The sequence below is a fragment of the Ictidomys tridecemlineatus genome, chromosome 12 (assembly GCF_052094955.1).
Source record: "Ictidomys tridecemlineatus isolate mIctTri1 chromosome 12, mIctTri1.hap1, whole genome shotgun sequence".
Lineage (NCBI taxonomy): Eukaryota > Metazoa > Chordata > Mammalia > Rodentia > Sciuridae > Ictidomys > Ictidomys tridecemlineatus.
In genome coordinates, this window is record NC_135488.1 from 33,086,084 (window position 1) to 33,104,341 (window position 18,258).

General features: G+C 49.0%; 1 protein-coding gene across 34 annotated transcripts in view; it reads left to right on the forward strand.

Annotated features, from left to right (window-relative positions):
* Positions 1-18,258, forward strand: part of LOC120890490 (mitotic spindle assembly checkpoint protein MAD1-like) — a 301,557-nt gene that overhangs the window by 53,009 nt on the left and 230,290 nt on the right. For all 34 annotated transcript variants that reach the window (XM_078028330.1, XM_078028331.1, XM_078028334.1 and 31 more), the window contains one exon: positions 13,158-13,244. In XM_078028330.1, coding sequence (XP_077884456.1) covers positions 13,158-13,244 — 87 coding nt within the window. The remainder of the gene's footprint in view (positions 1-13,157; positions 13,245-18,258) is intronic.

Sequence of the window (18,258 nt, forward strand, 5' to 3'; positions counted from 1 at the left end):
AACAGAAGGTGAGGGTCGATCCAGGTGGACCACGTTCAGATAGTACAGCAGAGAAATGGGAAGCACTTGACCTTGGAACAGTTCCAATATTCCCTAGAACTCAGGGCTGAAGACTGAAGGGGCCTGTCAGTGGATGAGAGTCGGCAATGCAGGCCATCACCAAGACACGTGTTGTGAGGCTGTGACTGCTGGGCAAAGCCCCTCTGCTGAGTTCTCAGAGGATGAGAGTAGAACACAGATTTATCTGGAGTCAGCATGGGCTTCACCCTGTCAGCAGCATCTGAGTCTAGTAGAGACTAGAGCAATGTCTTTAGGAGCTTGTAGGAAAAGAATTTTCATCTTTTTTTTTTTTAAGCAATGTGGTTTTGCTAAGTTGCCCAGGTTGTCCTTGAACTTGAGACCCTTTTGTCTGGGCCTCTCCAGTGCTGGGACTATGGACGCATGCCACAGTGCCTGGCACTCAACCTAGATTAACAGTCAGTGGGAGAGCAGATTTATAAAGTCTCAAAAAAGTATCTCCCTCATATCCTTTTCCAGAAAGCTCCTATTGGAAGAGTGAGTAGCTGGTGAAGAGGAAGGGCTTGCGTGCAGGGGACAGGACCTTCCTAACCATGGGAGTAAGAACCTGAGATGCTGCCCATGCCCCTGGCAGAGGGTCTTCAGTCCTCCTTGGGGCAGCTTGAGGCTGAAACCGATAGACAACCTGGCATCTCTGACATCTTGGGAGCAGATTTGATAGTTCACAGAGCTCAGGGGGGCATTGGTAGTAACTACACAGACCAGCACATGAAAAACCTTCATTAGTTTTGGAGAAGACACAAAGTAGTGCAGGAAGTGGAAATAATCACACTTTGCTACATGGCCTCTGTGCGAGTGGATTGATTCTAGAACCAGACAAGAAATCTCCAGTCTTGGGGTTTAGCTGTGTCATTGACAACAGTGATTGGGGGGGGGGTGTTCCCATGGTTTGAGGACAGTGGTGAGGAGCAAGAGCTAAGTCCTGTTCATCCTGGGAAGTTGGAGGTGATGCTTCAAGAAAGCTGCAGTGCAGTCTGAGAGGAGAAGTCATTCCCAGTGGGCTTGGCTTAGGGGACTCCAGTGTGTGCTGCGAGGGCAGGGAACTGGTACAGGAGATACAGGGCAGCAGGGGCTACTGTTCTCTGATAGACCTAGTAGGCTGACTCTTTACTGTGTCACTTGGGTAGAAATGTCTCTACAAATGGGAGGAAAGGAGAGTCTACTGCCAGTGTTGGGGTGCCAGCAGGGGCTGCTATTGCAGCCAGAGGTGTACATTTAGGTGTCTGCTCTCCTGGGTCCTCCTGTGTGCACAGACTATTGAACAAGTGTTTCTGTGAGTTGCCTGGTACTGCAGCCTGTGTCCCTCTGACCTGGCCCTGCAGGGCCATGAGGGTCAAATGCAGCATAGTGAGCAACTGCAGGTGCCTGTCAATGCCCTGAGCTTGGTGGTGCCAACTTAGTCCTCCCTGCTACCCGTGAAGGTAGGCTTTGCTGATGTCAGACTCAGCAAGCAAATGCAGCAAGGAGAATTTGCAGCCATCCTAAGGATACAGCTTACCACGCCAAGGTTGAGGCTGGGTCCTGAATGCACTGCCCACCAGGGTCAAGGAACTGTGCCTTTAGTTTGTAGTTGTCATGTGGGGAATGACAGCCATCTCAGGCTGTGTGAATTAACAAGACAATTCTTGTGAGGTTTGGGTACCTGGTGCTGAGTGGTGCTGAGTAAATGGAATCATGCAAAATACCTCATGTGGCCTTTTTTTGCTTTTGTGTCTTGAGGAGACAAAGAGCTTCCTGAGAACTCCTGGCCTTGAGCTGTGCAGTGCAGTAAGCAGATGATTCTGGCTCAGCATTGCTGGAAAGTCTGCAGGATGCTGCCCTTCACAGCCTTCTTGAGGCCTAAGTTATTTGTTTTCTAGAACATCTGATGCTGGGGAGACAACTACATGAAGCCAGGCCCACAAATTTACCATGATTCACTCTCAGGGTAAGCAGGTGGGCAGCTGGGTTCAGGCATGTTGCACCGTCACGCACCTGTTCACCTGGGACATACGAGATATTCCTTCTCCCTCTGCAGCCCCCACCTCTGAGCCCAAGTAGTGTGATGTTCACACCCCATTGCTTTCCACCTTTTGTTAACCCGAGGCCTCCAGGTAACTGGAGAGAAGCAGATCAGGACCTCTGAAGCCTCCTCTGGCCTCTTCTACCCGTCCTTCACTATCCCATGAAGCTGGGATGGTTTTGTAGGACCTTGGTAAGGGTTGTTTCTGCTTCACAGGTTAGTGGGTTGGTGAGAGCAGCCTTCACAGTTAGGTCATACTCTGCCTCAGTAGCCACCAGTGATGTGCCACCCAGAGACTCGGCTGTCTCATCTATTCAGCAGCCATGGGACCCCTGTCCTTCCTGCTTGAGGGTTGTATGAGGCACTATGTGGCCGGTGGTGTTTGTAACATGCCAGTAACTGAGAACTCTAAGGATGTGCTTTGGGATTTAGTTGAGTTTCAGACCCTGGAGGTGGGGGAGGTGCCTTGGACCCTACACCCTGTAGGTTTCCACAGGAGTTGGCAGCTGCCCAGTGGTTTTCTGTGTCCTGAAAAAAATATCTGTCTTGCTTTCATCTGCCTTATATTTGGCAGTTCCCCTTGGATTTGAGGAAAGCAGTGCCTGTTTTCTTTGAAAAAGGCCAGTTTGATATACAAAGGGCACTGCCGCAGGGGTGCCCCTGGGTGAGTTCCATGACTGTGCTCACTCGGCCCAGGCTCAGCATGGAGAGTGGCTGCAGTGGATCTAAGAACCCAGGTTCCGTTGACTTGTCTGCTGCATTTCCTCTGGTCTCACACTGTGTGTGGCATGTGCCCTTTACAGTGTGATGGGTGGGTTCTGTTCTTTCACTGGAGCCCTTGGAAGTGCCACAGCAGTGGAGCCCAGACCAGGCAAACCTGGTAACTGCTCACTTCAGCTGCAGTGCCTTTCTGCCGTGTTCATGTGTCATTGAAGCGTTTCCCCCTGTAACCAGGAGGTGCTCTTGGGGGCAAAGTGACCACATGTGTGCATGCGCATGCGCATGTGTCTGCACTTTGGTTCCAGTGTCCTGGAAGGCAGACTGGCCTTTTGGCTTTCTGCTTAGGAGCCTGGTTTGCTCTTGCTGTTGCCTCTTGGCTGCGTGGGCCCAGGCTGGTTGTCAAAGCTCATCTGTACAATGGGGACAGAGAGAGCTCTGGCCTCAGGAGGCCCAGTGAATGTCCTACTTGCTGTTTCTTTTCAAGTGAGTGTTGGGATTCTTAGAGTCTTCTCTGTAGTTTTCTTTTCCCCTGAAAGTACAGCAGCGAGCTACACGGGGTCCCATGGAGGCACCGTTGAGTTCTGCCTGTCTTGGCAAATTATCTGTCTTCCAACAGTGATCTTGGAAATGCTGAAAAAAGGAAGCTGTTCTGCTGTTGAGCGCCTGTGTGACTGTCTGCCATGGCCACGGGCAGCCGTTCTCCTGTGGTCTCTGCTGGGGCTTGGCTCCATTGCTGTGCCCAGCCAGTTCCCTGGTCTTGTACCTGATCCCCCTCCTCTGTCTGCCTATCACCCGGTTGATTCTGTCCCTTCAACTTCTCTCAGGTCACTGCTCCTGGCCCTCCCCTAGTGCTGTCGCACCATTTATAAACCCTTCTCAGTGCAGAGCCCACCTGGTAATTCCTATCTCCCTCTGGGACTTGCAGCTCTCTCGGCACTCCAGCACCGAGGGGCCTTGAGGAGAAGCACTGGACCTGCAGTTCTGTGCAGAGCCATTTCGTGGTCTTCACTCATCCTGCAGTGAAGTCCTCATTTCATAGCCTCGCTGCCCGCACCTGCCCTCTTCTCCATTGCTGGGTGTTTGGGTTGTTTTCTTTTCCCTGCTACTAGTAGCACTTGGGTGAACCTGGGTGCTCATCTCCTTTTACAAAACCTCCAGAATATGGCCGCAGAGGTGAGCAGTCTAAGCATCTATCCATTTAGAATCAAATCTGGAATTCTGACTGCAGCCCCCCCATGTGCTCTGTGCCCTCTGCCTCTCCCTGCCCCAGGCCTGCTGTCTAAGCCTTCCCAGGGTCCCCCTTTTGTGGCTCTGCCTCAGGACTTTGGTCTCGCTACACCTTCTGCCTGGAGTCTTGTTCTCTCGCATCATTCATATAATCAGAGGGAACAGAGTCTTAGGCAGCTTTTGTTTTTGGAGAGAATCACAAATCAGGATGTGGCATCCTAGTTCATTACTCTCATTTAAAGATGCATAAACCAAAGTTCAGGAAGGTTAAGTAAGTAGCCCAGGGCCACACAGCAAGCTCAGGGCCAGCCTGCAATCACAGTTAAGCTCTGCCTGTATGTGGCTTTTGCTTTTCCACAGTTCTGAGACCTTTTCTCTCCTTTTATTACTCAGTGAGTTCAAAGAGAGCATCTCGCTAATGATGGCTTCATTCTGAGTTTCTGTATCCGGTAAAGTCCTTTGTTCACACATTGCTTTGATTGTTTCCCCAGCAGCCAGATTGACTTGATTTTTAACTCACTGTTCTCCCTGATCTCCTGCCTCTCCCTGAAAGAAATCCTCAGAGGTAAAATAGTTGGGCCTCAGGTATTCGAGGAAGGCTTTCCTAATGCTTAATGTTAAAGGCACGGTGAGAGTGGGACTGTCAGGAACCATGCGCTGGGATCTCTGAAGTCACAGTGTGATTGGTGTCCCCAACTGGCTCCCAAGCTTACTTCCAACCACAGTTGTATTGCCCAGAGTGAATCACCACTGTATGGGGCGTCTTGTTTCACTTTGCACCTTGGATACTGCTGTCGGTAGTAGATGGGCTCCTATTCTGAGCTCTTGTGGCTTACCTTGGCACTTCAGCCCCACGAGCTGAGCTTGCCCCTGATGTGGAGGGAGGGTTCTGCTGTTCTACTGACCCCAGTCTCCAGCAGCTCTGGCCATTTCTGTGCGGGTACTTTGTGCAGCACTGCTCAGGTAGGTGTCAAGGATGTTCTCCAGGGCCACGTTGTGGGGATCCTCGGCTCAGGTGAAGGGAGAATCTGATCTTCTGCCCAGACCTTTCTCCCAGCCTTGCTGCACTGGCCGCATAGCAGTGTGTTGACACTGTGTAGTCTCAGGCCACCAGTGCTGTCCTGGAAGCCCAGCCCTCTGGGCAGTTGCGCAAGGCCTCTGTCCCTGCTCCTGTTCTGAGCTCCTCGCTGAAATTGTGTTTGGGGCTGTTATCCAGCTGCTATCTGAATGTTTAAAGCATTCAGAGGATCAACTTTTCCAAAGAGTGAGGGAAGTGGGAGAGAAATTACAGCATTTGTTTGAGAGGTTCTAAGAGCTTTTTTTAGCACGAACAGTTCAAAGCACGCCTCTTGTTAATCAGAGGAGTGTTCCAGCATCCCTGCGGTGGTCACACTGGCTTAATTGGGACCCAGGCTGCTTTGAAGTCCTTTTAATCCTTCCTGAGCCGGGAGAAAGAATTCGAAGGCAGCAACTATAAATTTGAAATTTCTTCATTTTATTTACATGTGTCTGGGGACCCACGAGGCTCGTTTGCCTGAAGCAGTTAAGCCGCATTGCTGGCTTTGGACAGCTGATGAGATCTGGACCTCACGAGGCAGGGGGTGGGAGGCCAGTACCTGGCAGAGGAGCTGCAAAACCACAGCTGAGTGAGGACACAGTTGCAGGGTCCCCCTTCCTGCTCCGTCTTGTCGCTGTGCACCTCCCTGTGGTCCCCAGAGTCACTCTGTCTTGCCCTGCCTCCAACAGCCAGCCCTAGTCTGCTGCACCTCCTCAGGGTTGGGAGTTTGCCACCTCACAGAGCCCTTATCTCCACCCCGTTCCATCCTGCAGAGCTGAAATCCACACATTTGTAATTTTGTGCCAAGGCTAAAGGTGTTGGTTCATTGTGAAGTCACCTGGGTACAGAATTTGCTCTTCCCAAGGTCATGTGCCCACTCCATGTTGCCGCCCGCTGCTCATGGTCTAGTTCTTCCAGCTCCACAGAGGTGGCATCCAGGTGGTGGGGTGGAGGGAGGTGGACCCAATGGTGGCAGCGCTCTCCTGGCTTTTCCAGGCAGTGTCACTCCTGAGCCATCTGAGTTGATGGTTTCTCAGTCAGACCTGAGTCTGTAGCATTCCCTGAGCCTGCCAGTGTGGCGCTGCACGTTTGCATACTGTGAACCACACAGGTGTGGGTGTGGCTCTCTGAGTGTGTGCAGTTCCCCTTGAGACAACACATTTTCTCTCTCCAAGAAGTTCTTTGGGTGGAATTCTCCTGTCACCCTGCAGCTACAACTCAATTTCACTTGACCTGGAGCCTCTGAAAATTCTTCCCCCTGAGCTTGCACTGCTCACTTCTGTGTTGCTTAGTCTGTGGAAGGTGTTACCTTTTCAGACATGGTTCCTGACCGCCTGTGAGGATTGCACACCTCACTCTTGTTACCTGTCCTCTTCCCCCGCTGGTCTTCCTTGGGAATGTAGTGCACATTGGGTTCGTCACAGTGACTGCCTGCCTGCCTCAACAGGTGGGAAGTCTCTAGGTCTGTGTATGTGTGTCAGAGAGTTCTTCAGGGCTTGGGACTAGACCACCATGTGGCAGTGCTTGCTGGATTTGTTGAGTGAGATTGCCTCAGATGCAGGATGCCCAAGTCTGTCCATAGGTGCTGCTGGTGAATCAGGGTTGTCCTTCCCATTATATTCTAAGAGTTGATTCTCCCCGCCCTCTGGCCCCCCTGCAGGGGTTTTACTTCTCGCTTACAGTCCACCTGTTCTTTCTACTTCTCTGTGAGGTTTTAGACTCTGGTTCTGTCATCAAACAGATTTACTCTCTCTGTTTTGTTATTAGAACCAATAAACCTGTCATCTATCAGTGCCCAAGCAACTGGTAGAGGTTTGTAGGGGTGGTGTTGGACACTGTCTGAGAGACAGAGATCATCACAAAGGCTCACAGAGGGCTGGATGTCCCTAATTTGGTAGTCAGGTTGGGAGACATGATCCTATTTCACGGACTAGGAAGCTGGGGCTGGGATGGGAATTGAACTTGAGCCTGGCTGACTCCAGGGCATAGTCTCACTGCTAAGCCTGGCTCTCTTTTGACATCCATTTTCCAGAGGAGGGGTTGAGACTTGGAGAGGTCTGCTGATTGGTTGGAGGCCATGTAGTTGATAGCCAGTGGAGTTAGACTTTGAGCACTGGCCTGGTTTCTGAATCTAAGATGTTAGCTCTGTTCCACCGCCCTCCCCCCTTTTTTTTAATGCTTCTGAGGTTTGTGGAGTCTGTTTTTTGAAAACGAGTGTAATCTGTGTGTGTGTTGTTCTCTATATGATTCCTGTGGTCCAGATGCTGCAGTATGGGGCAGGTGTGTGTGGGTGGCAGAGTTGTAGCTCTGGACACATGGCTGACACATGGCTCTCACCAATATACTCTGTTCTCAATTCTGGAAAATTCAGATAGATCCTGCAGCACCATAATTCTCATACCAGTGAGTCATTCTTAATTTTTCTTTTTCTTTTGTGTTTTTTGGTACTAAGGATTGAACTTGGGCAGTCAACCATTGAGCCATATCTCCAGCCCTATTTTGTATTTTATTTAGAGACAGGGTCTTGCTGAGTTGCTTAGAACCTTGCTTTTGCTGAGGCTGGCTTTGAGCTCATGATCCTCCTGCCTCAGCCTCCCAAGCTGCTGGAATTACAGGTGTATGCCACTGTGCTTGGCCCCATTCTTAACTTTTTAAAAGTTTGAAATGTATTTCATATGGAAAAGTCTGTCTTCAAAGGCCCCAGGTAGTCATCTATGTGCCTACACTCAAGCTAGGGGCAAGAGGTGTGGCCTCCACCCACCACCACACTGGCATCTGTTTTAGGGTGGCCATTGCTATTGTCATTACATACTTTGTGAAGGCTGCTTCAGTGTAACAGAAGTCTTATTTCTTTGAATTTGAAGGTGGATCCTTTGCAAAGTCTTAAAGACAAATTCTTGAAACATTGATGTTGAATCAGACAAATTGACTATGAAAGACTAAGAGGAAAAGTTGTAAAATCTAGGAAGACTATAGGTGTCCACTTCAAAGGAACCAACCTAAAAGTCATGAGTTACTTGTTGTGTGTGTGCTTTATGCAAAAATATAAGGTAAAGCTCTAGTTGACCTGTATTTGAAGAAGACATTTGTAGCATAGGGAATACTTGTGTATTTTTATGTTTTAAGTTAAGATGTTTGAAACACATGTATCATTCCATTCCCCTCTTAACCAAGCACCTTTTGGGATCAGTTGCCAGGCTTAATTATTTTAGGTAGGAGGCCTTTCACTAATACATCATTGTCCTGTTTATGGTATTACCTATACACAGCTGAACATTTTTAAGAAATGATATCATTGTTTTGTTGTAAATGGTCATAGTTAGATTTCTATGCATTAATTTGCTGTGGGAATAATTTGTTTTCTTTTTACAAAATTTTCATTTAGCACCTGATTCTGCAGTACAAGATTACAGTGCTGAGCTTTGAGAAATTATTTATTGAATAGCTTTTATATGTTTCCTTAGCACAAAATATTTTATACATTTTAAAGGTATCTAGAGGTAAATCTCTCAGGCCATTCTTGTCCTCTTCTGCTGGAAGCCATTGTTATTTCTTCTTCGTCCTCGAGTATAATTCAGTTACAACAATGTGTATTTTTTCTTTCATACAAATGACAGCATAGAACACTTACATTCTGTTTTTTTGTGTTTTTATTTAGCAGTGCATTTTGGAGATCTTTCATTTTAATATGTAGAAAGATTCTGCATTCTTTTGATTTTACACAGATACTGTTGTATGGGTGGGTGAAGTTTATTTAATCAGTAACCCTGGACTTAGAATCCAGTGGTCCGAGTTCTCACTTCTCAGAGCTGAGCTGCATGGTATTGCTCTGGAAAGGTATCATGATTTTTCCTTCATTTCACATACGTTTCTGGAAGCCTGTGATTGCGCCAGTGAAAAAAAACAAACAAAATGTAAACTGTCTCTTCTTTTAGGGAGCTTTCATTGTAATTGAGGGAGAATGATGATAACCTGACAGGCAGAGTGGGTATCTGATGGTGGTGGGCTGCGGAAGGGATGCAGGGAGAAGCTGGGGGGTGGGGTCCACAGTTTCAGATAGGATGCTTGGGAGATCCAGCTGAAAACTTGGTGTCCTGTGACCTAGAGGTGGATGAAGGAGTGGGGTGTGTGGGTATCTAGGGGAAAGTATTCTGGAAAAGGGACATGAAGGTCCTGAGGCCGAGTGTGACCGTGCTGTTGGCTTTGGAAGGCAGCAAGTCTGAGAAGCAGCAGCTTGCCGCTCCCTCCTTCTCAGATAGTTGATGTGATTTTGTTTCCATTTGAAAATCCTTTTGAGGTGTGAGGGAGGGCCTTCCAGCCTTTGTTGCTGGGGGCCTTTGATCTTGGATGGGCCTGGAGGGAGGCATGGCAGGCCACTGTGCCTGAGAGAGCAACCAGCTCGTCCACAGGGCTGGAGTGACCTTCTGTGCTGGAGGGAAATGGGTGCTCTGGAAGATTTGTCAGTGGCCTTGTCTATCAAGGCCTGGATGTTACAGAGCAACCCTGTACTCAAAGGGTGAGGTGGGCTAATGCCCTTTGTTGAGTCTCCTGAAGTCTGGGTAGCTATGACCTCAACACCAGACTGGGACCTCCTACTCAGGGAGGCAGTGACCACAGCCCCTGCAGGTGGCTCTGCCAGAGATGGCCCAGGGTGAAGCCACTGCACTGCTTAGAGTTAGTCTCTCCTCCCCAGGAAAGCAGTAGTTCCTCTCCTCAGTCCTGGGCACCCCATATCAGCCACATCAATGTCAGATCGGGGTGACCTGCATCCCTTTTCCCAAGCAGTTATGTTATATTATTGAGAAAAGTCTGGGCTGCCTGCAGGGGTTCGCAGCCCTCAGTTCTTGCCATTTCCTTGATTTTTAGCAAAAGTATTTGCTGTCTAATATTTTCCGTTCATTCCTGTTTTGGCATCCTTTTTGCAAAAACAAAAAGCCTATCTTGTTTGTGTTGTGTTCCCTCCTTTCTGTTTGGGCCCTGGCTGAAGCCCAGCCCCAGCAATATGGTGGTTATGCCCTGCGGGTTCCTATTTTTTGGAAAAAATATATAATAATAACACCTCGGGAGAAAGCTCAAGGCTTCTCATTTGGTTTTGTGGCTGTTGGTGCTTGATTCACTTTAGGCTTCGGTATCCTTTGGATCTGGTGTCTATCAGACTTGGGGGAACTGGCACTTAGGCTTCCAAAAGTGCTGTGGCATCTGCTATAGGACCCCAAAATAGCTGTGGCTGCAACTGCCTTTGCCTCAGGGGTAGAGCAGTGGGCATGATCCCCCAGCCCTCTTCTATTCTGCACACAGCTGAGTTTGCGTCAAAATTCAGCTGCAGATGGAACAAAAAGACTTTTTCCCTGAAAGCCCCCGTTAGGATGTGAAAGGCTTCACAGCTGAAACTAGAGTTTTCCGCAGCAGGTGTCACAGCCTGGGCTGCAGTTGGAACTGTCACTTTCTTGTCATCTCTGTGTCGGAGGCTCCCGAGGCCTCAAATTCCTCCCACTTTGTAGTTGTGAAGTGCAAGTTTCAGAATGGACTGTCGGTGTTATTTTTAGGCCATAATGGCACTTGGCGTGACTCCTTCTAGTTACAAGCACTTAGCTAATCCCTGGAGCGCCCTGGGTAAGCATCTCTGAGTAGCTTTAACCACACACAGGTCAGGAGGCTTCCGGAAAATAAACACTCTTCCTGCCAGTTGGAGGTGTGTGGGCCCCTGGTCTTTGGTTTGAGATGCATGACGGCTGTGACTGTGCAGAAATCCTCCATGATCCACAGCTCAACGTGGACTCACCTCCTTACGTGGAGCTCAGGACAGGCGACAGGAGGCCAAGTTCTTCGCTCTCTTCTCCCAGCCCTGAGCTTGTTCTGAATCCAGGGCTTCTCGTGGTTTGTCTCCCTTCTTTTCTGTGTGCCCTTTTCTCTGCGCCCCGGTCTGGGCTTCTGCTGGGCTGAGCAGTGTGCACTTGGCACCCCCTATCGGCCAGGCTCCCTGCTCCCCAGCCTGGGAGCTTCTGGCGTCTTTCCTCACCTTCTGAGCCTGCTGTGGCTTTTCCTTCGTTTTTTGTTTGTACTCATACGTGTAGTACATGAATTCTCATTGTAAGCAGTTCACAGAGGCGCATGAAGTTAAAGACCCCTCAGCCTCGATCACTAGGCCCTGCTTGACATGGAAGTAAACTCCAGATAAACTTGGGGTGAAGCTCTCTAAGGGTGTTCCATACATCTTACTTATTTTCTGTGTACTTAGAAACATGAAGTTGTGCTTGTGGATTGGGTGTCTAGATGGAGTCACGCTGGGCCTGAGCCATTTCCTGAGTGTCTGTGCTACTGGCCCACTTGGGTGTGTCTTCTGCCGGAGCAGCCTCTCAATGTGGCTGGGCTGCTGTGACAAATTCACAGATGGGGCTCGGAGCAGGAGTTTATTCCTGTTGTTCTGGAGGCTGGTGTTCCGCCTCTGGTGAGGGCCCTTCCCACCTTGCAGATTGCTGCCTGTGCTGTGTCCTTGCATGGCCAGGAGAGAGAGACTGAGCAGTCTCTTGGTGTGTCTATCAGGATGCTGACCCCAGTGTGAGGCCCTCACTGTTCTGACCTCACCTAACCCTTATCACCTCCCCAAGGTCCCATCTCCAAATCCCATCCTGTGGGAATAGGGCTTCTGCATAGGAACTTCAGGAGGACAGAGTTCAGTCCTGAGTGTCTAAACCATGGTGAGGGTGGCTTACTTGTACCTTGCACTGCTAGGGCCCTGCCCATGGGGACCCCAGATACTCTGTGGCCCAGGGTGAGTGTCTCCCCCTATATAGTGTCTTCAGTGTTGGCCTGAGAAATGGCAGTAAGAAAGGCCACTGCTGTGGAGGGTGGCCAGCAGCACTCTCCTTGTAGCTTGTTGCAGGTTCTTCCTTGCATGGACAGCTGCTTTGCTGTAGCCAGAGTAATGGCCTCCATGATCCCTGCAGGGGCTCTTCATATCCACTTAGTGAGGTGGAGGGACACTTTGGGGGACAGAGCCATGGGTTGGCTCATACCACATGGCCCCATAAGCCCTGTGCTTGCTGTGGTGGGTGGAGAGGAAAGCAAGATGTGTCCTTGGCCTTGGGCTTGTGTGCCACCTACCATGCCATGTTGGGAGCTCTTGCTGTGCACTCCACATGTGTGTCATGCTACTCGTAAAGCTACCAAGAGTTCTGGGATATGTTCTTCTGTGTACTAGTCAGAAGATGTGGCTCACCTTGAGTTTAAGCTCATGGACCAAGTGGACTGTGGAAAGCCAGATGGCATCTCTGAATTTCCATTTCCTCATTGAAATATGGAAACATAAAGAATAGGACTGCTTTGCATCCACTGGGATAGTGAATCTGGAATAGTTCTGAGAATCATGCAGTAGCACGCGTGTGGGGCTGTGCCATTACTACTCTTGCTCTATTTTTTAAAAATATTTATTTTTTTTTAGCTTTAGGTGACACAATATCTTTATTTTATTTTTATTTATTTTTTTATGGATACAACACAATGCCTTTATTTTTATATGGTGTTGAGGATCGAACCCGGGTCCGCCCGTGTTAGGCGAACACTGTACCGCTGAGCCATAATCCCAGCCCCTTTATTTTATTTTTATGTGGTGCTGAAGGATCAAACCCAGTGCCTTATACATGCCAGGTGAGCGCGCTACTACTTGAGCCATGTCCCCAGCCCCTCATTACTACTCTTAACTCTGTGTGCATGCAGCTGTTTTGGAGGAAAAGCAAAGATAGGAGCTGTTGTGCATCATTTCCATGCCAGGAACTGGGCAGCACTTTGTGAATATCATTTCCTTGGCATGGTGACACCATTATGTGTCACCCTGTTTTTATAGGTGAAATAAAGCCAAGGCTTATGAAGGTAGCCTGCTGCTATTGCATGGCTGGTGGTGGGCTGTGGCTGGACTCGGGCTGTGGTTAGTGCTCTCTGCCTCACTCATGGGTCACATGATAGACTACTCATCCTGGTCTCTAAATGGCATGGTTTTGGACCTCTATTCCAGATGTGGAATTAGGCCCACTTCTGGGGACAGATGGAACTGAATGTGTGTTCTTTATCCCTCAGGACTCCAGAGGACCTCTCCAGATTTGTTGTTGAGCTGCAACAGCGAGAACTTGCCCTGAAGGAGAAGAACAGTGCCATTGCCAGCAGGTAGACCAGGTGTCTGTGGGGATGCATGTGTTCTGGGCACTTGGGCTTAGGCAGAAGGGTGCTCTCCTGTCTCACTGGGTAAAGTAGTCCATTTTCATTGCTATAGCAGTGTACCTGAGGCTGGGTACTTTTTAGAGAAAGAGGTATGCTTATAATTTTGGAGATCAAAAGGCCTGGCTTGGCTCTGGTGGGGACCTCATGGGTGGTAGGGCATATGTGTAATGGGGGAGCACTTTGCCACACAAGAAACCAGGAAGAGCATTGGGTGTGCTCCTTCTATGACAGCCCTCATGAGAACTTGCCAAGGGGTCCTGACAACTACCTTGATCCTTTCTGAGGACAGTACATGTGTAACCTGAAGACCTTCTGCTATGCTCTAACCCTAATACCGCTGCTCTGAGAAGTCCTGGGGAATAACTCAAACCACATGTGAGATGTGGCATTTGCGGGTGGCTTTTAGTTTGAGATGGTGGGGGATTGGAAGCTCCAAGTTCCCATAGTATGGTAGTGTGACTCCACTTGGGGTACTGTGACTGTTCTGACAACATGTACCTCTGGTTTCCTGGTGGCTTGGCTTTTTGACTTGGGGGTCCCTGCTTGGATCAGGACTATTCTCATCTTTCTAGCAGTGTGTGGGCTTGGAATGACCTTGTCATAGTGTAGAAACCTGGCCCCTGGGGATGCAAGTGTGTAGACTTGTGCCCTCATGGAAGACCTACAGAGTATGCCAACCATCTGAGGCCTTTGTAAGTGACAAAAATCTCGGCCAACTGGCTTGAGCATCGAGCACATTCTTTCTTAGCCCCAAAGGAGGCCCAGAGATGGGTGGCTACAGGACCTCATCCCAGGGCCTGGTGTTGGGTTTTTTCCTCCTGACACCAAATTTGTGTTCTTTTCTGCTTCTCCAGTCTTGACACCACCTCAGTGTCTTATGATTCAGTTCAGTTTCAACATTTCTTAGAGTTTGCAGGTTTATGCAGATGCCAGTCCTTTTATCTAGTTCCCAGGTTACCTACTCTGTCCAATTACAAATTCAGGGAGCTCCATGATCCCCTCTTTATTTTTTTTTCTTTGTTCTTTTTAGATATACATGACAGTAGAATGCATTTTGACATATTATACATACATAGAGTCTGACTTATTCCAGTGGCTTGCTAGAGCTCAGGAAAGTGCCTTATTTACTATCCTGATCCAGCTCAGGCAGAGCCACATGGGAGGGTGCATGGGGCAGGAGTCAGGTGCTGAGCTTCCTTGCTTTCACCAGCTGTGCCCCTTCTGTGGTCACCAACCTAGAAGCTCCCGAATCTTGCTGTTTAAGAGTTTCCTCAACCCAGTCTTTAGTCCTCCTCTCCAGGCTGGTGAGTGGGGCTGAGAGTTCTCAGCTCTAATCACTGGTCTTTCTGTGCTCATCCCCATCCTAGTTAAGTAGGGGCCTGTCCTAGTCACCTTATTAGTAGAAACCCAAATCCTTACTAAGAAAGGACTTCCTGCCACCCAGAAGATCCCAAGAGTTTTAGAAAGATCCCAAGAGTTTTGCCAGAAACTGAGTCAAAGGCCAGAATAACGGGTTGCGCTGCTTTTTATGGTCCGTTTGTTTGCCAGCTGTCTGGTCAGGCTGGTTTCTCTTATGGCCTTGAAGTTCCTGCCCAGGTTTGGGTGTCAGGAGACAGAAAGGTGAGGCCTCTTTCTTGGGTCTTTTTGGAACAAGGAAATCTTTCTAGGACTGCTATCCAGCAGAATGCCCCTCACTGGCCAAAACTGGGCTGTGTGCCTGTCCTAGACCAGTCAGTGATAGAAAAGATGGAGTTCCACCATGAGCTAGGAGTTGTCTGGTTTGTGCTTACATCTAGCGGGTGTAAAACCACATGGGACTGGGCTCCTGCCTTGAGCAGAGCCACAGGGAGAAGTTGCAGCAGTGACCATGGTGTGAGGCCTGGGTGTCCTGGTGGACTGACTGCTTGGCAGGTGAGTCTGTGAGGAGAGCCTGGAGCTAGCCTCTTCACCATTGATTATTAAACCTCAGTCTTGTCCTCCTGTGCAGATGTGTTTTAATAATTTATTAGTAGCCAGAAGGAAGGGTTTCTTATTTTGGGGACTGATGTCACTTTGAAAATCAGCTTTTAGAAGCATTTGGTTATGTTGGACATAATAACATCAATTACTTTAAAAAGCTCAAATGATAAAGATTGCCTTTTGCTTTCAAAGCCACTGTCAGATGAAACAGGCATGAAAAGTGATTTGGAATTAAAGCTTTAACACTTTGCTCTTCCATCTTCTTCATTTCACTCCACGAAACAGAATGGACTGTTAAGGGAAGGGCACTCGCTGGCATCCTTCTCCTGCCAGCCATGAGGCACTTTTCTACTTTGACCAGTAGCCACAAGTTCACGTATCTACCCAGAGAGCCATGAAAGGTGGAGAGGCATCTGCATATAGCACAACACCACCTCTGTTTGTGGATGTGAATGGGGATTTTCTTTTCGATCAGTTTAGGATGGTGTCTGTGTCTCAGGAAGCAGCTTGTGCCATAGGTAGGTGGTCTGCAGACTTCTGGCCCACTGTCCACCTCCCAGGAGGTGCCCTAAGTTCCTCTGAGAGTCAGTGCACCCTGTGGAGATGTGAGCCTCAGGGCACCCTGTGGAAGTGCCCAGTGCTCCATGCTTATCTGTAGAGTGAGTGCTGTGTTGCCTTTGTGGTGGTGTTTCAGGGAAGGGACATGAGGCCCCACAGCTGTCCCAGCCTTGCTTGGAATGTTTTTTGAGGATTGACTTATTTTTGTGGGTTGGCCTTTTATGCTGCGGCTTCACGTGGGACATGTGATATGGCCCCTAGCCCAGTGTTAGCTATGAATGGGGCTGGCGAGCACCTTGTTGCCTGGCTTGATCTGTGTGCCAAGAACCATGCTGTTGGGATGGATGGGGAGAAGGATGTGGGTAGCCATCAGGTGTTGAGGCTGCCACTCTGATGGGGGTGGACAGTTCCCCATGGGGGTGACCTGGGACCTCTGGTACTCAGGAGATAGAACTGAGACCCTACATGCTGAGACTTGTGTACTGGGGCTGAGAGGTCCTGCCTTTTTGTTTATTCACAGATCATAAAGCAAAGGTGGCAGGGTGGCACTGGCCTTGGTTGTTGAGTTGGATTCCTCCAGCTTTGGCCTCTGCCCTCATGTTCTGAGCTGACTGTGTTAGCCTTAGGTGGAAGGTGTCCATTGTATTTATGGAGACCTTGTAAGACTGGTATGTTTCCATGGATCTCTTAAAGGCAATTTGATAAAAATTCAGATGGTGAGAAGGAGGTAATGTGGTAGAGTCAGACAGATGCCAGGCAAGTGCCCAGCAGGTGGTCATAGGTTCTGGAAAGGGCTTTTTGGGGTGTGCTTTGTCTCCTTGCGTGATGTGTAGTCATTGCAGAGCCGACACATGGTCCACCTGAGACTACAGTGTCATGGGGTGTGATTGTGTCCACATGCTTCCCATGGCTGTGCAGACCAGTGGCCTGGGCTCCCGTCGTCATGCAGGTGTTCTTACCCACTCTTGCCACCAAGCCATCGATTGTGTCCTCCTTGTGAATTGAACATTTATTCCTCTCATTTTAGTAGCTTTTTAATATGCCATTTTGTGGCTACCCTGTACTTCACGGGCCCACTGCTGGGTGTTTTTCTTCTTCCTCCTTATCTGCCCCCTTTCTGGATTTTAAATGCTGCTGTCATAGACTTTTTAAAAAAAATATTTATTTATTTTTTTTAGTTTTAGATGGACACAGTATCTTTATTTTATTTATTTATATTTGGTGCTGGGGATTGAATCCAGTGCCTCCCATATGCTAGGCAAGTGCTCTATCCCTGAGCTACAATCCCAGCCCTGTCATAGACTTTTGTAGCATGGTCCTTAATTCTTTATGATGAATTCCTGCAGTAGGACAGTTGGTGGCATGCAGATCTCCAGGAGCTTGGCCTTCAGAAGACAAATGTTGCGCATCACCCCATGCGTTGCTCTGCCAAGAGCAGCAGAAACCCTTCATTCCTGAGCAGCACTCACCTGGGTGTCTTAGTTTTCCTCCTTTGCCGATCTGACAGAAGACTGCTACTTCCTGTGTGTGCTGTCTCAGTAACGTGGTGTCTATCACTGCGAAGCTGGAAATCAGAGAGTGAGTCAGCGGGTCCTCCAGGTCCCTCTCCTACCTGAGGTTTCACTGTGCTGCGGTAGTTCAGGCTTCTGTTGGCCTCTCGGTAGTTATGTAATAGACTTTGGCCTGTTTCCGGGCAGAGCTGTGACTCTCCCAGCAGGAAGAATTCTGAGTAGGGTCGGCCACTAAGCACGGCTCTGACCTGAGCTCTGTATGAATGAGGTGTAGGGACATTGAACATCCTGCACTAATGGATGCTGAGGGAAGATCAAATGATGTTGTACCCCAGAGCCACCTGCTGGCCGCCAGCCAGCTAGGAATGAGAAAGTATTTCTAGCATTGAGCCACATGTGGCTTCTGGCTGCTGTACTGGTACAGCACGATTCTGAACTCTACACTGGACTGAAATCATTATTACTATTTTTTTTTGTGGTGATGGGCATATAACCTAGGGCTTCTGTTTGCTGCCACTGAGTTACACCCCCAGTCCTTTTTTATTTTTTATTTAGAGAGAGGGTTTCCCTAAGTTGCCCATGCTGGCCTTGAACTTGCAGTCCTCCTGCTTTAGCCTGTTGACTTCTGGGATTGCAGGTGTGCACCACCGTGGAATTCTGTCTCTTAGTGTTCTGAGTCCACAGAGCTGGGGTCTGGAAAGCTTGATGGTGGGGCTTGTGCTTCCTTTTGATCATGTCTGCCATTGAAGGGACAGGAAGCTTTATGAGTCCTTCTACATGGCAGGAGGTGGGAAGGTGCTACTTTGAGTAGATGTGGATTTACTCCGGTGCACTTCCTTATCTCAAAAGGGAGTGTCTGTCTGTAGGGCTGTTCTGAGGGCTGTGTACCTGGTGCCTCATGGCTGTCAGTGATCATGTGGCAAAGAAAGGTC